This window comes from Mus caroli, unplaced genomic scaffold (genome assembly GCF_978045245.1).
Source record: "Mus caroli unplaced genomic scaffold, Mus_caroli_1 scaffold_13, whole genome shotgun sequence".
NCBI classification, from domain to species: domain Eukaryota; kingdom Metazoa; phylum Chordata; class Mammalia; order Rodentia; family Muridae; genus Mus; species Mus caroli.
Window position 1 is genome coordinate 77,377,434 of NW_028227268.1, and position 25,796 is coordinate 77,403,229.

Below are 25,796 nucleotides of genomic sequence, written 5' to 3' on the forward strand. Positions count from 1 at the left end.
AGATGCCTTGGAACTGGAGTGACAGGTAGCTGTGAGCTGCAGAGTACTGGGAACCCACTTCCAGTCCTCACAGTTGGAACTGCTGAGCCATCGTCTCTCCAGCCCTGACTCAGAGGTTTAAACAAAGGGAAGCTGAATGAAGTGCAGCAAAGAGGACCACATAATATCTTTATTCCATGACTGTGTGTGCATGCTACCACACAAATGATCAGAGGAAAACTGCAGTCAGTTCTCACCGTGTACTTTTAATGAGTTCTGGGGATGGGACTCACATCAGGCTGGAGTGGCAAGCACTTGATTGCTTGAGGCATCTCACTGGTCTTATTCATACACATGCACACACACATCCTAACTTATTTTGCACGTATTTGTGAATGGATGTAGGTGTCTGTGAAGGTGTGAGGACAGCTTGTGGGATGTGGTTCTTTGCACCCACTGTGTGGGTCCTGAACTCTGGTCAGCGTGCAAATGCCCCAACTCACTGAGCCTCCGCATGTGGCTATTTTTATGGTTCTTAAAGCCATTAGAGAAAGGAAAACTAAAAGTTTGAGGTGGGCCTTGCTATGCAGGGAGACATCTCAAAAGGCCAAATGAACTGGAGAGGCCCTCATTGAGGAAGCACTTGGCAAAAACCACTTTGGATATGGCAAAGTAGTATTTAGTCCAAGGAGAAAGGGGAAAGGGGCCCTTTATGTCCACAGAGACACGGCAAAGGAAAGCCAGGGCTGGAAAATGTGTTGAGGTAAACACTATTAGAAAAATCCAACCCAACAACACAGCAAAACAGGCTCAGGTATGAAATATTTACTTCCTTTAAGAACTATATATATTTGAGAAAGTGAAGACCTATTTCTTAATTAAGAATAAGTGAAGATTATAGGGTTCAATCGTAAATGCAGACAGCCTACCCCACTGCCAGCAGAGGTTGGCTGGACTGCTATGAAGTAACAACAGTTGAAAGCTCCCATTCTTTGAAACTAATTTAAACACACAGAATTGTTGAAAGATTAAAAACCGCAGTCAGCTAATTACACCCTCTCTCATCTCTTATTCAGCAAATGAATCACTTTTCCTTCCCACTTAGCTGAAGTACATGGATTTCTGCCTAATTAGAAATGTTGTAGATGGGACATTAGCGAGCGCAGAGCAGAGCAGGGTGTCTCTGCTGCTTCATGTTTAATTCCTGACAGTAGAGCCTGATAGGAGAGAATAGAGAAGTCATTAAATAATTTTAAATTATTTATAAAAATTACTTTGCCCAAATTATAATTATTTTTCCCCCAATGGCCTCGTGTCTAGTGGATGAGAAAAGAGGCGGGCCCACGTTGGTTTTAATGAATGTTTTAATGTTATATAGAACAGAACATCATGAATACAATGGAAACAAAGTTGTATCAATTCAATAAAAAAAATTTCAACATAAAGTAGGGGAGGTAATAATTTGATACTTATAGTATTTATTTTAAAAAATATTCCCAGCTTGAGGTTGAAACATTTAATTTTGCATTCCAAACTCTAGCATCATGATTTTCATGTGAGCGTAATGCAGAATCACAGCAGGAAAAAAAATTAATTAATTTCCTTTATTTGTCATTAAATCAATAAAATCTCTGACTGCTACAGGTCTCCTTTAATAATATATATCGAACTTCTATTGGAACCATATTGCTAATGCGGTATTACACACTCAAAACGCAAACAAAATGAATACAGTATAAAATCTAAATGTGAAATTGCTGAGTCCTAACATGTACATTTAACTTAAGGTTTTAATGTAGTTTTACCTTTCAATTTTTTGAAAAGACACCAAAAAAGATAAAAATAAATATTTTTCTCTTTTGACTGTTTCTGACTTGAATGATGGCTACAAGGCTATGCACAGGAAACAGCTTTGCCAAGTCAGTCACTGCAAAGGGCAGTGAACAACTGCCACAGACAAGACAACACAGAGTCTTCCTTCTTCGTCTGTTAAAGGAAACCGCCGAGCAGTCCTGAGAAAGGCTTCCCAGTTCTGCACAGGGTCACTGCAGGAGACATGGGCGAAGTCTCACAGCTACGGACAGCTGCGGAAGAGGGGTCAAATCCATGGAAACTCAGATGGTAGTTAGCAGCACTGCTGGAGTCTTGGCAAAAGCACACACATCCAGTTACCTCTGATTTAGCCATAATCACATATGTATGCCTTTTTTTTGGACAAAAATATATATTTTTATAAAAAACTGATCATCCAACTTTACTGATTTCATCTATGGACTTGAGAGTGGTAGTAAAGGAACAGACCCAATCATGACAAGGCGATTGAGGGACAGAAAAATCAAGTTCCTCAGGGAGAAAGAAGTATAAAGTTAAGAGAGTGAAGCACACATACTCAGCCCCATCCGTGCCAGGCCTCCCACAGACTACGCTGTGACATGGGCTCTCCGACCCAGAGAGACTCTCGTGACCCTCACCCCATTAGGAGCGGATCTTCACTGGGGAAAGCGATCCTGACTGCCTCATCTGAAGTGCTCTTGCATCGCTTCTGAAACAGCAGCCTTTTTGGTTCTTTATGTGGGTTATTTAATTAACTGATAAAAGAAAAGGGAACTGCTTAGCATCTTCCATCCCAACATCACCTACTGCAGTTATAGAGTCTTCTTCCACTCGCTCCGGTACAGCCTTTTATTTGCTAAAGTTGGCAAAGTTTGCAAAGGCATCTTGCTTGGGTTGCACAGTTCCAGAAGGCATGGCCATGCTGGGCATGCCCATTCCCATGGTGCCCGACAAGCCCATCCCCGAGGCCGACATCCCCATGTTCATGTTCATGCCCACCATGCCCTGGCTCATCCCTGCGGTGTTCCCCAGAGGGGCCATCCCCATGGTGCCCGTCATTACCCCGGGCATGTTCACAGGCATGGGTCCCCCCATGAGAGGGTTAGTTTGAGGCCGGACAGGAAGCATGTTTGACGGACAACTGAGGTTCACAGCTCCAAAACTTTGCGTCATCACATTCACAGGCTGTTGCATATCTACAAGAAGAAAGGAGAAAAAAAACTGACTTCAGGTTTTTCTGACTTGTCAATATCCAATAAGGCAATTAATCTGCCCTGATTACACTCAACAAATATTCAGTGGATGTTGGCCTGGTCACCTAGAGATGTAGAAACAGCAAGAGTGGGAGAAACATGACCCAAAAACATTCCTACAAAATCCATTGCTGACCCAATAAATGGTCCACAGTCAGGGTCTACCAAAGCCTTAGAAAAGTTCCTATCTCTGACTCAGAGAGTTGTAAGAAGGAAACGTAAACATACAGAATGTATACAAATTTAAATCTATTTGTAGTTTAAAAAGCTGAAAATAATTTAAATGACCAACAAGGGAAACTGTACACTGGTATGAGGGGATAATTTAAAAATCACTTTTCTCTGACACAGGAAAAGAATCCCTTATATTTATATCATTAAGTGGGAAGAGCAAGAAAGATCACAGCACAGACATCCACCCATCCCTCAGCATCTCGAGATAAAAGAACAGCCATGAGGCAGGGTCCCTGTGCTAGGGAGTTCACATGGTTTGCAAACATCGCTGCATGGTGATTCTGGGAAAAATCACTTTCTGTTTTGGAGCACCATGGAGAGTCTGCTGCTGTAGGGATGCTAGGCAAGAGCTAGCCCTTGAGTTACATCTCGCTTCCCCGGTGTTTAACACAGTCTTTCCATGTATTTTAGCTGTCCTTGAACTCACAGATCATATCACAACCAGAAGCACAGTACAGAGTCAGTGTGCCAGTGGCAAGGGTGTCAACACTAAGCAGAAAGATCTTAGGTGAATACGGTTACCTTCACATACATCCCTACCCATCCCCAGTATATTCATCTATTATTATTTTAATACTTAAAGAAGTCCTGTAGTCAGGGTAAAAATCTATGAAGCACAGGTGGGGGCATTTGAGGTGACTTACTCTGTTGTTGAATCATTGTATTAAGCGATGGCTGCTGGGGCTTGGAAGGCTGCATACCAGGTAGTAAGTTGTCTAGGCTGATGTTGACACTGGGGTCAGACCAAGTAGAGGGCAGGGTTTTGCTGGCCGACTTCTGGACCATATCTGTATTCTGATTATAGAGAGGGTTAGGCTTCTGCAGCACTGCACTAACATTCTGCAGAGGCTGGAAGAGAAAAGGATGCTCTGGAAATGAAGTACCAGCTGCTCAGGTATCAGATGACAACTTCATCAGATAACCACGGATGCCTTATACTAAGACTTCAATGCCAAGATACTTTATTTTCCATCCCACTCACTGACCCACTCCTGGTCTTAAACAGGGCCTTCTGAAGACTTGGGTATGATCGCATAATCCAATGTTCAGTCCTGTAGAAGCCACCATCTCTGACAAATGCCCTGGTCAATAACCAACTTCAGGTTAATATAGCTACCCACCTCAGGAAAACAGAGTTACTGAGTAGGAAGCAAAGGGCAGTGCCTGGACAGGGAGCAGAGACCTACCAGCTGGGTGAACACAACTGAAGCCGGAGGACAGAAAGAATGCAGGTCTGTCTGCTCGTGGCATAAAGCCCAAGCATCAAGAGGCAAATGGCCGTGGCAGGGCCTGACTGGCATTTCCTGGCTCTGTGCACCTCCACTGCCTCGAGTGGGCACCATCAGTGGCTCAGGAAACACATGTGGACTGATAGAAGGAACTCAGGAGAAAGAAGCAGAGGTGCGTGGTGGCTGCTAAAAATGACTTTTAAAGGGACAGAAGAAAAGGAATGGATGACAAGAAATGAGAAGTCTACCAAGGTGAAGTGCTGGAGGAGGACACGGTGGCTGAAAGAAGGCCACTGGCCTCTCAGTCACCGCTCTGCTTCTTTCTTCCCTTCCTTCATCCCAATACCCCAAAAGACGAGGATCTATACATTAAAACAAGGGGTTAGCATAGAAACGTATCAGTGACTCAGCCATAGCTAGCAAACCCCAAGTACAACTTATTTTCCAACTATGTTCAAGTCTAAGATACTGTTATGCAAAAATCTTAACTCTTATTTAAAGTTTAACATGAATTAAAAACCTCTCACGAGTTTTTCTGTGTTAAAATGAAGGTTGTCAACAAGCCGGGAACAGGTATCATCCATCACTGGATTTTCTACTTGAACAACAATGCACAGCGACACAAAACTATCCCAACAGAGCTTATTAACTATTTTCCATGAATCACACAACATATCTATTCCCCAAAATCAATGTTTAAACACAACTAAATACTAATTGGTGGTAACCCACCAGACTTCAGCACGTCTCTCTGTGTAAGGGACTGCAAATAGGTAAGATTGCCCTGCCTTCTAGAACATATATAAGACCCAATGGGTGAAAAGTGCAACCTACAGCATGTCCCGTGCAGTCCTGTGTCACCTAAAGGTGTTTAGCCCACACTGGACTATAGGGTGGGGGAGGAGTCAGTTCGTGCTGTCTTACACTAACTCATCATGCTATTAGACATTCTAGTACTAGTGTAAGCAACAATTCCCAAGGGAAACAGACAACTTACCTGTGATCTGGACATGGGCAAACCAAGTCCCACGGTGTTAGTGCTCATGAGAGAGAAATTCATACTCTGGGAAGACGTCATGGTTGCCTGGGATGAGCCCATAAGATCAAACAGGTCTGCCGAGTTTGAGGCAGCGGGCGGTGGGCCTAAAGCTGGCTGTGAAGCACTGATAAGCTCCACAGCCGACTGCGGGGCACTGCCGAAGAGCTCACCACCAGAAGCCACAGGGCCTGATGGGGCTTGGTTGAAGGCACTCCAGTCACCAAAGTCGCCATTGCCACTTGTTGCTGTTATCAAGACAGAAAGAAGGCAAGGGTGAGAGGCATTCTGAAGTGCCCAGAGCAAATGTAAGCTATATGAACTGCAACTAACTGAAGCTGATGGGAGCCCATGCAGGTTAGCATCTACAGGCCCCAGCGCCATCTGGACATAATCCTTCCTGATGAATATTACAAGAGTGTTCCAAGGTGGCAAAGAAAAGTTAGAACTCTCAAAGTAAAACCCACCTCTTGGCAGACCTGTGCATGATACACAAAAAGCACCATGAAATCACACAACGAAGTCTGCATCAGCTAAACACATGGGACACATGGGAGGAGATTCTAAACTGGTGAACTTCCTGTGGGAGTGGAGAGGTACTCCACAATTAGAGTCCCAGCTTTGCTCATTTAGAAGGTTCAAAAAGAAATCAGCCTGCAATTTATACCTACGTAATTTGCAAAGCCTCACGTTCATGATCTATAATTTAATAAGAACAAAATAAACCATGGAGAATAAGAAGCTAATAAAATAACATGTGAACACTTAATACATTTGTGTTAGGAGGTCTCACTCTGGTTTTTTCCCACTGACTACGCATGGGCTACTTCTAAGAACAATCTCCAGTGTGCTGACTGCTCAGTATATTTCAATAAAAAGCAAGGGGAACTCTTGTTAGTTTGAATTTGAAATGCAAGCTGAAGGGGTAGGTATTAAAGACTTGGTCTGCAATCTGCAGCACAGAGAAGCGACTGGGTGATAGCTGTGCTCAGCGCGTCAGTGAGCCAGTCTAGATGAGCTCATACAGGGTAAGCCATTAGGAGGTGGAGCCAGGCTGGAGGAAGGGTGTGCCTTTGAAGGGCATATTTGGCTCTGCCTGGCAGCCTCTCCACTTCCATTCTAAAGACAGTAAGTAGCCTTTCTAATCCAGGCCCACCCACAAGCCTATTTATTTAATTTATATAAATACATTGTAGGTGTCTTCAGACACACTAGAAGAGAGCATAAGATCTCATTACCGATTGTTGTGAGGCACCATGTGGTTGCTGGGAATTGAACTCCGGACCTCTGGAAGTACAGCCAGTGCTCTTACCCACTGAGCCATCTCTCCAGCCCTAGGCCCAACTCTTAAGTCTATATTGTAAAGATGGAGTAATGCCATGTGTCATCATCTGAGGTTTGATATTATTACACTGGGTTAACTTGTGTCATCATCTGAGGTTTGATATTATTACACTGGGTTAACTTGGGCAGTCCATGTGAGTCCGCCACCCAGACTGTTGTGTCCATCCTCTGGAAAAGCCACATACAGCACATGATCTGAACTACGCTCATTAGATAAGCAAGTCATGTTTAAACATTACTTTGTCCAGGCTACACATGACTCCAAGTAAATCAATCTTTCCTTTAGGAAGGGACAAAAGCATGACTATGAGTCTGTGGCAGTTGAGAAGGTAGAGAGTGAAGAAATGGCCATTTAAGGGTGGTCATCTGGAAGTGTTAAATACACAGTCCTCACAATGATCTTTATAGTTTGGAGATTCGTGTCCAGCCTAAAAGGTAAGCACCACAGTAACACTGGCTCACGATGCTAAGTATCAGAAGAGCTCAGTCATGTTGCAGGTCACACTCCTCTATTACTAGCGTAGAATGCAGCATGCTTGGGAGAGGAACCGCAAGCTCTGTACGCAGGTTCATGTAAGAGTGGCTACTGCTCTTTACTCGGGCTCTTACTAGAACCTGCTTTACTCTTTACAAGACACTCTAGTAACCATTCTACATTAGCTCTGAATCAACATAAACTTTCTACTGATTTTCCTTCCATTTGTAGGATCCACTACGCAGAGTTTATGGGTGGAACCAGGGCAAAACGTGCTGCCCCATCTGAAAACTCAGTCCGAAGATGATTCATCACGCAAGGATGTGCTTTCTAATGGGCAGCCACTGTTCAGAAATGATTAATCTTTGTTGTGGGCTTAGCACCTGTGCGGTGGTGATGAGACTGCATTAATCACACATACACTGATAGAGATGTATGGGAAGGCTGCACTAACATATTCAAGTTATTTGCATACTAGACAACTTCATATACAAAAACTCATCAAGGATTACCCAGGGAGCTTGTAATACTAGGGCATGTTTACCTTCCACTTTGATGTGCCCACAGTAAGGTACCAGCCTTACTATGGCCCTGCAGTCCCTGAATGAAGCCTAACAACTCTAGCTTGGGGGAAATACTCAGATTTTATAGAAGGAGACTGTCAAAATAATACAAAACCACACTCAAAGCTACACTTTTCCTCCCTAACTCCCACATTAGATAAATTCAATCCAGATTATTTGAACAGCAATAGAGTCTATATGAACTGAAGAGTAACTCTAACTCAATTATATAATATTTTGCCCAGCCCCGCCTCATGCTTCTGATTCTTATAGCTCTTTTTATATTGATCTCTCATACTGTAGACGACCCAGATTCTATGAAAAAAAAAAAATCACCATTCTTTCATAACCTCTTAGTCTGTACTTCCATGCGTCCACAGATAACCTGTCTATCTGAGGAGCATGGAGGTGCTGCTCGTCCTGAGGTGAGACAGCTGCCCATTTTCATTCCTGGAGAATCAGGCCAACTACTGTAAACACCAATTGCTACATCTTTGCTCTAGAGTAAGATCCTGTGTCCTTCCACTCACCCCTGCAAGACTGAACGAGAATATCATGAGTACGGGTAGCTTTGTGGCCTCGGTTAGCACACAACTAAGGTAATTCATCTGGCATAGCAAAGACACTGGCCCAATAAATGTCTTGTGCATAACTGACTGGGAAATATGAAACGATACATTCTACAAGGATTAAAAAAGCCAAGTAATGGCTCTGTTTGTGTCAACTTTTCACACAGCATCTCATACCTTGGGAAGGGAAATTGCCTGATGCAGCAGCTGAGCCAAAGTCAGCAAATCCCCCGAATAAATCAGCTGATCCACCTAGAAGGCAAGATGGGGAGGATGTTTAAAACAGCTCGAGTTGTGCGATAATTACCAACAATTTTAAACAGGAGTCCTTTTTAAGCAACACACAAAAATATGCAACAGGAGAGGTCTATTGGCTGTTACACATGGGCTGGCCTGCTCTCCTGTGGTTCTGGTTCTCTCTGCCATCTTTCTTGGATACTCAAGACTTTTTATCATTTCCTCTTCCAGTTTTTAAAACCTTATTTTACATACACATTATATATTATATATATGTTATTATAAATGTGTACATACACATATATTACATATATTACCTTTATAAATGAATGGAATCACACATTGAAATTAACTAGACTCAAAATCTGTACATGCCAATGGAATTCTATACAGTTAGAATAGCCATTCTCAACCTGCGGATCTTCACACTGCATTTTAGATTTTTTTTTTTTTTTTTTGGTTTTTCAAGACAGGGTTTCTCTGTATAGCCCTGGCTGTCCTGCTGGAACTCACTCTGTAGACCAGGCTAGCCTTGAACTCAGAAATCTGCCTGCCTCTGCCTCCCGAGTGCTGGGATCAAAGGCGTGTGCCACCACTGCCCGGCCCATTTTAGATTTTTAAAGAAAAAGAAAATTCCATGTCAGAGTTAACACCAGAAAAAACATTAACATAAAACAAAGAACCAGACAGTCACACACACACAAGGGGTGGGGAGTCTATACATTTCAAAATTAAAAACATGTTTACTTTTATTTATGTGTATGTGTGTACTGTGTGAGTACATGCCACATGTATGCAGGTGCCCAAGGAGATCAGAAGAAGGTATTGGGTCTCCTTGGAACTGGAGTTGTAGGATACTATGATGTGGATGCTAAGAACTGGACTTGGGTCCTCTGCAAGAGCAGTATGTGTTCTTAACCACTGAGTCATCTCTCCTGCCCCCATATGCCAATGTTTGAAAAACAAAAATTTGGGGAAAAACTTAAAGTTGGTTTGCATTAAAATCACTGTGAACGGCGAGTGGGAAAGGCCTCTGGGCGAGGCCGGGAGGGTAGTTTCCCACGTGCTCACTCTACATAGGATTAACACTGTAACACACAAAGGAAAAAAATTCAGCTTTTGGTATTTATTTACTTATTATTAGTGTACATAAGTAGATTTTATAGAAGGAGACTGTCAAAATAATACAAACCACACTCAAAGCTACACTTTTCCTCCCTAACTCCCACATTAGATAAATTCAATCCAGATTATTTGAACAGCAATAGAGTCTATATGAACTGAAGAGTAACTCTAACTCAATTACATAATATTTTGCCCAGCCCCGCCTCATGCTTCTGATTCTTATAGCTCTTTTTATATTGGTCTCTTACACTGTAGATGACCCAGATTCTATGAAAATGCTATGACATACACACAGAAGTCACAGGTTGGACCCAAGGATCAACTCAGGTCATCAGGCTTGTGTAATGTGAGCAGCCACCCTGTCAGCCCTTGTTACTATTGCAGAACAGCTATTTTTAAAATGGCAAAATCACAGCCACTAGGTCAATCTCCTATGCACAGTTTGTATTTATAAACAGTACAGTGAGAGGTTTACTTTTATCAACAGTGTGTGCTACTGTGCTTTTAAGTGTTAGTACTGTTTTCTTCTACATAAATGATTAACAAACCACAGACCTAAAACTTTAAGCTGCTGGCTTTGTTTTTTGTCCTTAAAGTTTCACCTGCGAGCCAGAGCCTGCGAAGCCTAAAGCAGCAGATCCATCAGAGCACTTTACTGTTATAGGAACACAGCTGCTTAGCCTGCAGTGCTCACAAACTTGCCAGGTGGGACTGCAACATCTGGGCAACACTCAAACACCACCAGGGACAGCCTCCAACATCTGGTGCCATTTCTGATTGTTTTATCGCTGCGAGACATTCTATGGCAGCTGCTCCACTCAGCTGGGTTAATTAAAGTGTAACCCCGCCCACTCCTTCTTAGATGGCTGGCTCAATAAAGGGAAGAATCCGTTTCCAATACATGTCTGTTGCTCCTTCTTTTTAATGTACACTTATGCAGTCAACTATCAGCAGGCATAACTAATACCTTCTTCCGTCCCCATACTCCATTACCACACTTACTGATATAACCTCACAGCAGCCAGGTAGTGCCAACCACAGGCCCTGCACTCCTACCGACAACAGCTCATGTTGCTATTTTACAATTCATCCAAAGGACAGTATCAAAGTGATTTGGTTTTTTTTGTTTGTTTGTTTTCTTTCTTACAGGTATACTGAACATGATAAAGTGCTATGAGCACAAAGAGCAGCGAGCTAAATGTGTATATCGCAGACAGGAACATATTCATAAAAACGGGGAAATGAATGCTGCAGAGAGTAGGTGCTTAACATATGTTTGTTTTCTGTTCCTTTATGTTAAACATTTTGATAAAGTATACTGCTAATAAAATGCTAATTTCTATTAACAGTAAAGGATACAAAAACAGATTATATTAATTTGCTCCATCCAAACAGTGAATAAACAATATGGAGAAAATTTCATGCTCAGCCAAGTACAGACCTTCAAATCTGAACTAGTCTAAGTCACAAAGAAGAATCTATGCTGGAGATCAAAGCAGCAAGGAACGGATTTTAAGAAGCTTTTCCTGAACACGGTATTTCAGGTGTATCTGATCCCCCTTCTCCGACCCACATGAAGACTATACACATCAAAAGTCAACAGCAGCTCCTACCCCACTCATGTGACCTCAGGAAGGAGCAGTGAGGGGCACACATGCTCTCTGGCACAGATTTGACATTTTCTGAAGCACCACAAAACTACCTTGAACTGTCAGAAGCCTTTCAGAAATTAAAAACCCATTTCTAAAGGGGCAAGGTTCTCCTAGGAGGGACAAGCATGTGCCTCTGTTCCAGCTCCTCCCACACCACCTCTACGGAAGTACAGAAGACCATCAAAGCGTGCTGCATGCAGAAGGCTGCTGCTGCCTTTCCTGCAGATTCCCACACGAGCACTGTCATTACAAACAAACCAAATCCACCCGCCTCTCCAGGCCAGCAAGGAGGTTATTTATTTCCTTACCAGCTGGGACTATGAATTTTCCAGAACAATACTGGGAACAAGAAAAATATGGTCAGACAGTGCTTGAAATACAAACGAAAAAAAAGCATATAGAGTTTATTCCAATGCATTAAAAACTGAAGAGTCCTAATATATATAAAGTAAGTGACTAATTTCTAAATAATCAGTAAGAACAAATATCTCCACTAGAGAAAAAAAGGAGCCCAGACCATCAATAGGCAAAGTCACAACTGGCCTATAAAATACATGTTCAAACACAGTACTCAAAAAACGTAATGTGATTCTCTCCTCATCAAAGACTTTGAGAGGCAGGACTACCTCAGTTTGGAACACAAAAGAATTTAGGAAAAACCTCAAGCTAAAACGCTGAAGTGCAGAAGAAATGAGGGTCACTTGGTTAATGACTTTATTACAGACGATGTGTAACTGACAGCAAGTGCTTCTGGAGACAAGCAGAAGGAGGTCAGAAGGAAAGCTGTCCTCAACCAGAAGCCACAAAGCTTTGCCACACAACAAATGCTAGTCTGTCTCACTGAATCCGCACACACTCCATCTGGGAGGCAGTGCGCAGAGGTCACCTGAGCAGCAGGGAAGCCAATGTAGCAGGAGCAGAGGGCTACGTGGCAAAGTCTCATCTTAAAAACATTTTACAAATAATATTTACTAAACATTTTTATAGTTACCTTTGTGTATTGGATTTGGGACAAATTGTTCTCCACATTTAAAAATTCATCGTCATCATCATCAGTGAAACAAACCACTACCAACTTCCAGTAAACAGAGCTTAAAGAGCTTGCACTCAAATGCAAGATGACTGACTGAGGCCGCCCCACTGTGCTTCCAATCCATATAAAATGCAGCTAGGTTCAAATGATAAGGAGTAATTTGGACTTGATACATTTTCAGTCCTTAAAAAATGTTTTTAAGCCTGGGAAACGTGATGGCAGTGCACGCCTTTAATCCGAGCACTTGTGAGGCAGAGGCAAGCAGATCTGAGTTCGAGGTCAGCCTGGTCTACAGAGTGAGATCCAGGACAGCCAGGGCTACACAGAGAACCCCTGTTTTGTACTAAGCCCTATTAACACAGTTTTTCTAGTTGTACTGGTGACATGCTTCTCTCCACTCTCACTCAAGAGACATCCAGCTTGTGGAACAGTAAGTTAAGACCTAAATTCCTTAGTCACAAAGGGACAAGGCCTCCGCGGTTGACTCACACTGACTGAAAGAGAAATGGGATGCTTTAGCGTTCTATTCTTACTTGGCTTAGTTTCTAATTTTAATACCTATTTCCTAGCACTGACTTAGGAAAACGTTCTGTAGCGGCACTGAAACAGCACCTCTAGAAGACTGTAACTGTAACGGAAGATTATGATGGAGCATGTATCAAAACAATCTCAAGAACAAGATGACACACAGCCTAGGTTTCACATATGCAGTTATAAATTTGGTCAGATAGTCTACAGATTTTAATCAAATATTTTAGCAGATATTCTGTAAAATGCTAGCAATGAAGATGTAAACACACACACACACACACACACACACACACACACACGGCTATGGAGATGCTCATCTGCTGAGGGGGCCCCATGAGCAGATGCTTACCTCACTGGTGGTCTGTGGCCCTATTACTTGCATGGGAGTCTTATTATACATACAGGACATCTGGCAGGTCCTTACACAGTCTCATGTGCAAGTGCTAGTTTTTAAATTTAACTTCCTTCTGTAGCAGAACTTCATTTAAGATCCACGGCTAAATATATATTTCAAATGAAGTTATTAAAAAGTAATTCTGATGTCAAACCATGTTCAGTTGCTTTTGAGATAATATTAAGCTAAATTTTAAGGCCAAAAAACCTTGCAGATTTCATTTAAATTCTGCCTCAGTTACTATATTAACTGTTATATGTATATAAGTCAGTCTACCATTTACACCAGAGAAGAAAAAACACTCAAAGGGTTCTTTCTGCTCAAAGCAATTTTCTGTTCAAAGAAATCTTGGGTCACAGAGGAGGAAAGTCATGGCATACAGATGATCTTCCCAGTTACTTAATTCTTTGACTTAAACGGGGCCCTTTCATAGTTCGTGCCAGGAAGTCCAAAATAACTGCTATTCTGTGACACATTAGATGGCTGTATGCTAACTACCAGTTCGCACTGTAGCTCAAATCTTAAATATACAGAGACAGCACCCAGTGGCTGTTCAGACACCCAGGGCAGTGTTCTGCTGCTGTGAGTGGCAACCTCTCTAGGTCACAGTCATTGTAGAATAGTGACAGAAGGATCTCAGAACCAGGTCAAACCAGATGCCTTGCAAGTTTATTCCTAGGCCAGTACGTTCATGACAACATGAGAGAAAGAAAAGAACTGGTGGTTTTACAATCACTAATCTATTTGTGAAAAGCAATTTATATCACGGACTTGTGCTTAAAGCAAAAAGCAAGTCCGAAGAAAACAGTTTTGCTTTTGGGAATTATTTACACAACTTGAAAAACAGCTGCACTTTGGACATTAGTTCAACCTGCATCCTGCTCATCTATATTTGAATGTAATCAACTTTAAAGAGCCTCAGAAAAACTATCCTTAAAAAGGTCTTACCTTGAGCTATTTTTATTGAAGTACAGTAGTTTATTAAGACTCTAATCATCAAGTGCAGTCCTATGGTATCAAAGTTGTTAGGAATTACTCAAAGTTTAGCACACACTGGAGATCACAAGAAGAAATCCTTAGTCTTACCACCGAGACAGATGCTGTCCACTGTTCAATGTGATGGTCTCCCCCTTCTCTCTCTCTCTGACAGATCCGGGTATTTTGCCCAGGTTGCCTGGAAACCCTCTCAACTCTGCTTGCCAAGAGCTGCAGGTACAGGCATGTGCACTCCACCCTGGCCACAGCCCTCTTACAATATGCTTGTTGGGAAGTCAGTTATACACATATTCATATAATGCTCCCTTCCCTGCAAAGCACCCAGCATGTTTATAACTAGGTAATTACAGTCAATTATTGCCCTTTGACTGACGATTACTTCCTTTGACTTCTCCAAGAGCCTAAGAATTCCAGTGCCTGGGTCAGCACACATTCGCTGACAGGTGAAAAGAAGTAATGAGCATTTATCTGCTTTGACAACCACGATGAAGGGTTAGGGCACGTAACAAAAGCATACAGAGTAACACATATTTTTATAAAGGAAAATTTAAAAGGTGAATGCTAATGTAAATTTTCACATCTGCAAAATTTATCTTAACAGCTTAAACATGCAAACAACAAACTCTTTGTGAAACAAACTCTTTGTGAAAAATGTCATCAACATATTAGACTCTGAAGGAGGAAGCAGTATGGAGAGGAGAGGAAGCCCTGTAAACTGAGACATGTCACAGTGATCTGAGGTCACATGTACCAGTCACTGAGACTTGTTGACTACAACCAACAGTTTTTCCTCTCAAGGCCTAAAGGTCAGAAGGTTTAAAACTAGGTGAGATCTTTTTAAAGCTTGGAGAAATGGGTGTATGAATGTAAGACCAAGAAAGCAAAGGTAACCCACATACTCACTTATAGGCACCAAAGAAATTAGGGTAAGAGGTTACCAAATTCTCACCTTCTTCCTGTTAGGCACTCAAATAATTCTCTCCAAATAGCAGAGAATGCTCATTAATTTCACATTAGTAAATCCAGGAAGTATTTCTGCAGGACTGTAGAGTCCAGAGTCACACAAATGCTTGGCAAATGCTCTACTAAGAAACCCCAGACCCCTTTCTAAGTTTTATTTTGAGACAAAGCCTCTTTGTTCACACTAACCTTAAATTTGTGACCATCCTCAATGATTACAGGACTGCATAACCATACCTGGTAAATCATTTATCTCCCTACATAGCCCTGGCTGTCTTGGTACCCACTGTGTAAGACCAAGCTGGCCTTGACCTCTCAGAGATCCACCTGCCTCTGCTTCCCAAGTGCTAGGATTAAAGGTGTGCACCACCATACCCCACTAGAACTTTTTTTCTTTTTTAATTCCATCTTTCACATAGCACTAAAAAGAGAAAACCAGAAGCATAGTTGCTAGAAAGATGAGGCCCCTGTTGAGCTTACCTGCTGACTGGCCACTGCCATCAAACAGGTCAACGAGGTCCCCCGAGGACTTGCTGCTCGGCACCGATGGCTGAAACAGCGGAAACAGTGAGCAAGGTTAATAGACCTCCAGTGTCAACCCCAATTTTGACAGAAATCCTGCAATCATCTAAACAAGGTGAGATTTAGATTTCTAAAAAAAGTAATTGGCCTTGAATCCTTACAGAGAAGGAGCACTTTATATAATAAGCACCGTGGAATTCTAATAGGTATGTCTTTTCCCCCCCAAATATGCTTTTTTTTCCATCAGTCTTAAAATATTTTATTAAGGAAACATATATGTGTGTATGTGTGCACACGTGTGCAGGTCACTTGGGGTTCAAAGGAAGGCATCAGATCCCCAGGAGCCGGAGTATGTACATCACATGTGGTTGTGCGCTATCTGACGTGGGCCAGTGACAACAGTGCACCATTTCCCAACCCTTCAAAAAACACGGTCTGCCCAGGGTGGTCTGGAACCCAATCTCACTGCCTTTGATCCTAAGTGCTGGAATTATAGGCATGCATGACCAAACCAGGTTCTAACATTTGATTTTTTCTCTAACGCACTTCTCCTCATATTGCATTTCAATCTGGAAAAACGTGCACTTCACACTAACCATGTTACAGTGCTAGCTAGCTGCTCTTTATCCTTTCTTCAACCATGCTTCCCCTAGAGACTGCAGCTGAGATCAGCCATGAGATGGAGGCAGATGGCCTACCCTGGGATTCACAACCTCCCCATGTGCACGGCAGTGTCATTTCTACATAGACACGAAAAGTACTAAGTACTTTTTACAAAGTACATAGACAGTCTCAGCCCTGCAACAGGTTTCTTATCTAAAGAGAGCTGCTATTCATGACTGAGCAGGGTATGCCAGATGATCTATAATTGATATGAGTGATGAAAAGGCCCCAGTTTACTAAGGCAGGAATTCAGGAAAACAGTTTAGAGAATACGACAAACACGCCATATAGACCTATGTTGTCCGCACCTTGGCTGACGACTGAGGCGTGTGGGTTGAAGCATTCTGATCTGGGCTGGCTTTGTCCCCTGTGTAATGTGCTGCTGCTCCAAGATCAATGGTTTTGGAAGGGTTTGCTGTGCGCTTGTGCCGGGTTGTGGTGGTCTCTGTGGCCTGTGTGATGTGGATATGCTTCGTCGTCACCGTTTCCTCTTCATCTTTGAATTCACCTTTGGGAGATCTGCCTCTTCTTGCTTTCTTTTCCTCATCACTGTCACTAAGAGATATTAAAAATGAAACAACGTAATGAGGCTTGGGATTACTGTAAGAAGGAGCCCTTAGCGATTTGAGTGAAGGAATTCAAATGTGCTAACTCCAAAACTCTACATGTTGTTTGACAGGATCGACACAGTATTATTTAGGCGGCTGAATAACGATGCACATGTGTGAGGGAGGGAAGAGAGATGTTCGAAATTCCCCAGTTAAGTCTAAAATACACCTAAGGGGAGGGCGATATGCAAAAAATGCCTAAAATACCTCAGTGTTTGTTTCAGACTTAAAACTTATCTAGCAGATAAAACAGCAGCACGCTCTCAGAACTCAGGCAACACACATCAACAGCCTCTAAATATAAGGTGCAAATCTCTAATAGTCTATTCTCTTTCTCTCTCTAACATCAATACTGAGTTTCTTAAAAGACAGAGTGCCATGTAATCTTAGTTGGTCCCTATCTCACTATATAGCCAGAGATGGCCTTGAACTCCTTGATCTTCCTGCTTCTGCCTTCCAAATGCTGGGTTAGACGCTGTGATGCTATACCCCACATATACAGCTCCATTTTTAGAACTGTCATGGATTCTCATGCTCTAATCTGAGGAACATAACAAAGGGTGACAAAGATGAGGCACAGGATGCACCCTTGTAGTCCTAACACTTGGGAGGAGGTCAGTAGCTTACGGTCAGCCTTAGCTCCATAATGGGTTCAAAGCCAGCCTGTGCTATCAGAGACTGCCTCAGAGGAAAGAAACAAAACAATGAAACTTCAATGGTCAGCTTAAAACAGCGTGCTGTGTCAACTGTCACTTGAAAGTGAGCCCAAATATGAAGCAATAATTTTTACAATTGTGCTTCATTTTATTACTGTCACATCAAACATGACATAACTGTCAATTGTAGAAACTTTAAGTGTATTTTAAATATTTCTGAAACAATTATTTTACTCATGTTAACACTGCAAGTCAACCAATCAAAACCCTCACAAAAGCAAACCACTAGGAAGCAGGAATCCAGGATTTCCATATGCTAGGAATGAAAAGAGACTATTCTCTAATATAAAGTCACTGAGTTTTTGTCTGTGTGTCAGCAGGCAGGAGGGAGAGGAAAGAGAAAGTGGGGAGTGACAGAAAGGGAGGAAGAGAGAGCAAGGGACAAGAACCTCAAGTATGCTCCATCATCTATATTACTTACTTGTAGAAGAGACAGTTTAAATTATAAACATCCTAAAGCAAAATGCTTGCATTCTCCCCTAAACTATGACTCTAATCTAAAGCAATCTCAAACACAAGTCAGTTTGGGACTTGTCTAAGTAAAGGATCAGAAAGCGCAGGACTGGGGCTGGAGAGATGGCTCAGCGGTTAAGAGCACTGACTGCTCTTCTGAAGGTGGTGAGTTTGATTCCCAGCAACCACATGGTGGCTCACAACCATTCGTAGCAAGATCTGGCACCCTCTTCTGGAGTGTCTGAGGACAGCTACAGTGTACTTACATATAATAAATAAATAAATAAATCTTAAAAAAAAAAAAAAAAAAAAAAAAAAAGAAAGCGCAGGACCTGGGCTGGCAAGAAGGCTGCAGACAGAGCCCCAAATCCCATGCAACTCTGTCTACAACATACTGTTTTCTCACCGATCCTTAAACTGCAACGCGCACACACCACTAACTGGGATTTGGATTACAGTCCAGACCTTTCATCTGAATTCTCTGGATCAGAGGTGTGGGAACTCTTACCCATCCATCCTGCCTCAGTAGCAGTGTAAGGAAGAGTGACCATTAACTGACTGACCATCATTAGCACCACCCAGGCAAACAAGGGAGGAGAAAAGGAAAGCAGAGTCCAAGGAAGAAAAGAGAAGCCCTAAGGAAAGAATGAGGGAGGGAAAAACAGTGTAGGACTACACACTGCTGTATCACTAAGACCCTACCTCATCCCTCACTTCAGAAATAAAGATGAAATATACAGCTGCTGTAGTTTCCAAGTCCGGCCAAAACTTGTGTGTATAAAATTAATAAGGGAAGACAGCACTTAGACACTGTTTCTCAGGGTTCAGTGTTACAGCTGCAGGCCTTTGGTAGAAAGCAGATGTATTTCTATTATGTATTCCTGATATCACTCACCCTTCAAAGATCATGTCCTTACAAGTCTTGAAAAGGACATTCTAGAGATTTAATGATTCTGGAGCGACACCGAAAATACACTAAACATGGGTATTTTGAAACCTATTTTAAAATCTGGTAATGGTTTTATTTGAACTTCACTGCCATGATACACTAATCTGAGCTACTATACATTTATGAGTAGGAAAAAGATGCTAATTAGTTAAAAAAAAAAAAACAAAAAAACCAACAAAAAACAAACATACAGCAATACCACCACCAACAACAAAAAACCCCAAACAAATAACAAACTCATTTTCCACAGGTTCATGCAGTCTGAGTGGGCCTCAGGTTTTACTTCTATTGTTTGATGTAAAGTAAATATAATTGCCCTATATCAGAAAATGAAGCTATAAACACAGGCCTGTACTACCTCTAGGTGCCAACTGCTCAGGGTTCTTCTGGTCATGTGGGCACAGGATGGTAATACAATGTCTCAGGTAGTGAAATTTCAGCCCTTGACTTTCTCTCAAACTTCGGCTTCATTACCCGCAGCCATTACTTGAGACCATGGAACATCTGATGTCCAAATGTTAGGTGACAATTACACATTTTCGAGGGGGTAGCAAACTTGAGGCCAAGACTGAGAGGCCTGAAGAACAATGCAGAGGACGAGAGAGAGAGAGAGAGAGAGAGAGAGAGAGAGAGAGAGAGAGAGAGAGGGAGAGGGAGAGGGAGAGGGAGAGGGAGAGGGAGAGGGAGAGGGAGGAAGGACAGACAGGCAGTGCAGACAGCTCGGAAGAAGAGTCACCACTGACAGCACCTAGAGCTGACCGAGTACCATGAAACCAGGTGACTGGCAACTTCATAAATGATTCCACTTTTTTTCTTTTTTTACACACGGCATTTTCAAGGAGGTGGCATTTGTTAGTGGAGAATACTGCATGTTCACTAAACTCCACAGAGCCTTCGACATGGTAACCTCCAGCATAAACTGTAGCTAACAGAGTATCAATACTGGTTTTTCAGTTAAGATGTTATCAAAATAACACAATTACCTTGGAACCACGAGAAAGGGAAAAGGTGTGTAGCGCCTTCTGTACTTTATGATCAGATTTTCTGTGTCATTTAGATTCCTCTAACAAAATCTGTTTTTAAAAAAGTCTAAACTTCAGATAACAGCAATACCTAAAATTTAAACCAAAGCATACAGCTGTGTAAAGGCCGCAGCCCTCAGGCAAGGGGTGGAGAGGTGGCACACCTGCACCTTTCCGGAGAGTCCTCCCGGTCTTTCCTCCGGAACTTGCTGATGGTGTCATCGATCGTGCTCCCGATCTTGTCGCTCAGCTCACCCAGCTTGTCACTGAACGGAAACGCGCTCTTGTTCTTATCCCACTCTTCGTCCCATTTGGACTTGGGCTCAGGATCATACCGCTCATCTGTGTCAACAACGAAGACAAACAAGTGAGGACATTCCATTCGGAAGGCTCCAGTGTCCTTCCTTCTAATAAGGACGGTCTTCTTAAGTGAAAACACATCTCCCACAGTGCCACACAAGTGCAGCATGGTGCAGTCCATGCCAGTCACTGTCAAGAATGCAGATTCAACAGCTTTTCTTCATGATGATGTCACAGCCTGGATGGGCAGTAGCTGTCATGAAGCCCCTGAACACTGCTACAGGAGTAAATACAAAAGACACTCCACAGACACAAGAAGAATGAAAAACTTTTCAGTTTTCTAAAGTCATCCAATGAGTTCAATGACTATTTTATTCTTGTCTTAATGGTTCTTCATTTTAGAGAAGTATAAGTCAACAACAATATCTTAAATAGGAAGTAAAGCAAGGTATTGTGGTCCATGCTGTAATGCCCATGCTCAGGAGATGGAGGCAGAGAGTGCAAGCTCTAGGACAGCCCAGGCTCCAGCACAACAGGATGTGCTTCCAAAAACCAAACCACAAAGCAAGGTAAGAAGGGGGTGTGGTGGGGGCGGGGCAGAGAGAAGGGAGAGGGAGATAGAGATGAGAATGAGGTAGAGGGGTGAGCACACATTCAAAGCCAGCTAGGCAGATATGGCGGCAGGAGGCTGTGCTCTAGACTGCTCCAAAGTGAAGCTCACTGATCATCTGAGAGCAAGAGTCCAAAGCCATCCAGTGCAACACAACACAGTGAGGTCACCAGCTCAGAACAGGTAAAGAGAAGGAAGAGCAGACAGAAGTATGAATGGAGTGGAGGAGGAGGGAAGGAAACAGACTGACTAAGCAACCGACTAACCACTTAAGCACTGTTTCCCTAAAAGTACTCCGGTCTGAGGTTCGTGATCCAATGAGCTGAAAGACCCCATTCTTTAGTATCAAACTACAAAGACTGCAACTCAGTGGACTGAGACGTAGGAAGAACCCTGTAACTTTATAAAAGAATTCTAACTCTCCAAATCTGCAGCCTTTAGAACTACAACTATGCCCAGCAGCTCCAAGCTGCTCCGAGTAGCAGGAGCCCCTGAGTACTGGTGCATCTGAGGAACCTCTGCATGAGTCTGGAGTAAGGTGAAGGCTGCAACGATGTAAAACCCAAACACCATGATCTGCGCTGGTGCTTGTCTGGAGCTCAGTGGAGATGGAATTATGGACACAAAGAAATTGCCTATCTCCATCTCCAAACTTAACTTAAAAAGCCAAACTGGGATGGAGAGAACTCATGTGAGGTTTGAGATGAGAATGCGGGCAGCAGGTTGGGAAGTGACAAAGAAGGGCAGCTAAAGGGAACACTGAGCCCTTGCTGACAGAGTACGATGGCACAGGTGCCCTGAGGGAAAGTTCTTAAATGTACATTGCTGAACTATCTGCTAGAACCTGGAGTTTAAATGTTGCAGGAAAAGTTTACCGATTTTAAAATGTGTAGTAGGAACTAGAAACACAGTTCAGAGGAACGGGCCAGGTCACGTGTGTTAGCTTATGAGCGCCTCCACGAGGCTCCCCCGAGGGACCTAGCAATGGCTTATGCCAGGTGCACCAGCTGTGGGTGCATGAATTGCCCACAACTCACTCTCTCTCAGAGCTCTCTTTCTGTTCTTCTCTGCCCTCATCTGTCTGCCTGTCTGTATGTCCACTTGTCTGCCTCTACCGCTTCTCCAGGCCCACATTCCTCTCCTTTCCCCAGTAACTCCCCTTTATACCAGGTCTACTTTATGGCGTAATTTCTCAGGGGCACACCTTGGCACGGGCCCACCAGGTACCCCCTCACAGCATTATATTTCACAACAACGTGAAGCCCAGTGCTCACACCTAACTGCTGTAGAATGAGTAAACTATTGGGTGGATGAAGGTCATCATTTGATGCCAGAAGTAAACCAGTCAGTTAAAGCTACCGAAAGTCCAAAAACCATCGAAAAACTAACAAAGACGGATAACACACCATTCAACTCCACCCCAACACAGAAGCTGAGCCAACCTACTGTGACCTGATTGGCAAGCTCGCTCAACTTTCTGAATTCTCTGGGTCCAGTTTCATGTAGTGTTGATAACAGAATGGGACCCAAGCACTTGGAGGGAGGAAGTAAGGTGCAAACAGCAATTGAGCAACAGGCGAAGCTGAAGAACAAAATGAGAACTTGAACACCTGATCCAAAGCCTCTTCACTCTGGAGAAGCTGCTCCAAAATGCCAGTGCTTACTAGAAAAGACATCTTCTTCATCAGTTCATAGCCTGGGTTTATGTGATATATGGCATCAGAAAGATTGTTTTTCTGCTGTTAGAAACATCTTTTAATACTAATTAAATGAGGTATTTTTCCCTAAGAGCAGGCAAGCAAAGAGCAAAAGAGTGAAGATATTTTACAGGCCACCACAAAATGACAGACTTTTGAGGTAAGGTCTCACTATGTATCTCTCAATGGCTTGGAATTACGTATGTCAACCAGGCTAGCTCTGAACTCAGAAACCTCCCTTGTCTAGTGTGCACCACTACACTTGGCAACAAGAAATTTCTTTTACCTATATCCACTGAAAAAATGCACAACCTCAAAGAATCCAAACGTCCACAAAGCAGATGCAGATGCTGGAGGAGGGAGCCTCCCTGAGTGGTACTAAGGCTGCACTGGCCCGCACATACACACACTGGCCAGGCACTGTCACAGCTCACACGAGATGGGACAAGTCCAAGAGACACACTCTCAAAAAGAATTTTTATCTCCTGTGTTTCAAATCATCATCTAATGTATGATTTTCACATTAACAATAAATATTAGAAATAACTCAAGTTGAAGCTACCTTGTGAGGTAAAATGAGAGAGAGAAACTGGGTCTAGCTGTGCAGCCAGGATGAGTCTCAAATTTACTTCTTGGTCCAGCCTCCCAAGTGCTAGGATTGCAGGTGTGCATACCATATCTGGCTTTGAACTGCTCTTCACTGTGTCATTAACAGCAAAGAAAGCAACAACAGACACACAAGAGAGCTGACAATACAGTCAGCCATCTTTTCTGACTGTGCTGTATGTTGCTTAAATTAAGAGAAGGGAACTGAGGTTTTGTGAACTGTTTGGAACCATAGCTAAACTAGTTTTGAGTCGGAAAGACCAAACTGACTGGTTGGAACGGTTAGAGTTTTCTTCTGTAAAAAGACTAATCCTAGAGGGAACGCATCCTCTTTACTCTCTAAGCTGTCTAACTAGCCAGTATCTAACACTCTGTATATTGGATCCACAATAAAAACACAAAGATTTAGAAGATCTGGGAAAACAGGAGTCAAAATGATACCACATGTATTTTAGAATTCTGTGTATTACTAGAACCCCACCCCTCTACCCCCCAACCCCCAGATTTTGGTTTTTGGTATTTCACTGACTCTTACAATACAGACAAAGCCAAGTAAGCTGGGACAGTGGTGGCAGTGGCCTGGCCCTGATACTCACTGTATCGGAATCCGCCAACGCTGTCTGAGGAGACCCCAACATACTTGTCTTTGTTCTTCTTTGCTTTCTTTCGCTCTTCTCGAAGCCTGTCATCATCCTGTGCAAACTCCACCAGTTCCTTTACTTTCTGTCGAATGTTTATACCTTGATCCTTGCCATGCTCATCTTAAGGACAATAAAGGAGAAAACGAACTGTAAATACTCCCTTAGTGTGTACCAAACTCACAAAAGAATAGAAACGAAAATACTTACAAAAATAATGTCAAATTTTAAACTTTTTAAGGAGGCAGATTATGGCATTAAATTCTAATTTGACTTATGACCCTAGACAGCAGAACTAGACAAGATCAATCCATGACCTACTGAAAGGATTACATATGATGACATACGGAATGCACACAGCTCAAAGTGGTTTCTATCGTATTTTAGCAAATAAAGAATGACCACTCACTTTTAACACTCTAATGGCCCAAAAGCACCCCAAATATCTTGTTTCCCCAAGACTGGGAACACTAATCACTATGACTTAGTGCAACTAAAGTCTGCCATTTTACAGTAGTCATAAGGAAGGCAGGCTCCAAAGGAAATGTTCCCTGCCCTGTGCTGCCTTCACATTCAGAACACACTCTGGCCTCGCGCAGTACAAACTATCTGCTGGGAGGGGGCCTGGCTTCAAACAGATGTGTGTGTTTTGGAGCTCTAACCTTCTCTTCCCACATGATTAAAGCTATTCCTTTACGGACACCACAGGGGACCAGTCTCCAGTGCATATTTTAATATAAACCCCAACACTCATGTTGTGTTGGTTCTGTTGTTATTAGCCAGTCCTTTCTGCAAGCTCCTGTCTTCACTAATTAATACTCTAGGGCCCCACGCCTTGGATTCTGCACTCGTCACACAAGCAGCAAGAGTCACATGCTAATTAGAGCAGAGAAGCTTCCGAGCTGGTTCAGGTGACTGACAACTCCAACTACTGTTTTAATTTGCTTATGAGGGTTTTCTATTGCTCACCTACAAAGTGGTAATTTTCCAGGGATCGCAAATCATAAATGTGTTCTCTGGCACTTGTAACAACTCGCTCCGATCCATTTCTTATGAGGTAAGCTAGGAGCAGCAACGACTGTGGAAATATAAAGCACCAAATGACTGAATGGAATAAGCTCTGGAAGAGCTGTGGTACACAGTTAAACCCAAACACAAACTCTGACATTACTAGATGGTAGTGGTGAGGAGTGTGCCCTCTCCTTTCTGTTTGACCGAAAGACAGTCTCAACTCCATCCTCACGTTCCTCTGATACCTAGTCCAGAAAATAATTACAAACTACCTAGGCAATGGCCACTTTAAATTAAGATTTAAAGTAACTAGTAATTCTGAAGTCTAACACTAGCCAAACAAACCATGGGATTTCCAGGAGTGGCCTGGCTCCCCTAAGGACTAAGAACATGGGAGGATCCTTTTGTCTTTACAAGACCCCGTAGGACCCTGTAGCAGTGTCCTGTGATAAAACCCAATTCTGATGCTAATGAGGTTTCAAAAGATTTCAACAGAAGGAAAACTTTGCAGAATTGTTAAGCCAAGGGATGCTAACTAAGTGGGCATGCTTGATACTG

The 25,796-nt window shown here is 42.7% G+C and overlaps 1 protein-coding gene across 4 annotated transcripts in view; it reads right to left on the reverse strand.

The window, feature by feature from the left end:
• Positions 1-1,325: 1,325 nt before the first annotated feature.
• The window catches only part of Clint1 (clathrin interactor 1), a 58,485-nt gene continuing 34,014 nt past the window's right edge, over positions 1,326-25,796 (reverse strand). Inside the window, exons 4-12 of one of the 4 annotated variants that reach the window (XM_085830093.1) lie at positions 25,197-25,305; positions 24,186-24,350; positions 20,547-20,718; positions 16,937-17,183; positions 15,924-15,993; positions 8,693-8,767; positions 5,526-5,812; positions 3,944-4,148; positions 1,326-3,008 (exon numbers count right to left, since the gene is read on the reverse strand). In XM_085830093.1, the coding sequence (XP_085686219.1) occupies positions 2,662-3,008; positions 3,944-4,148; positions 5,526-5,812; positions 8,693-8,767; positions 15,924-15,993; positions 16,937-17,183; positions 20,547-20,718; positions 24,186-24,350; positions 25,197-25,305 (1,677 nt within the window). In that variant the 3' untranslated portion in view covers positions 1,326-2,661. Of the gene's footprint in view, positions 3,009-3,943; positions 4,149-5,525; positions 5,813-8,692; positions 8,768-15,923; positions 15,994-16,936; positions 17,184-20,540; positions 20,719-24,185; positions 24,351-25,196; positions 25,306-25,796 lie in introns of all 4 variants that reach the window. The other 3 variants (XM_085830094.1, XM_021176535.3, XM_021176537.2) reach the window with 3 other exon arrangements.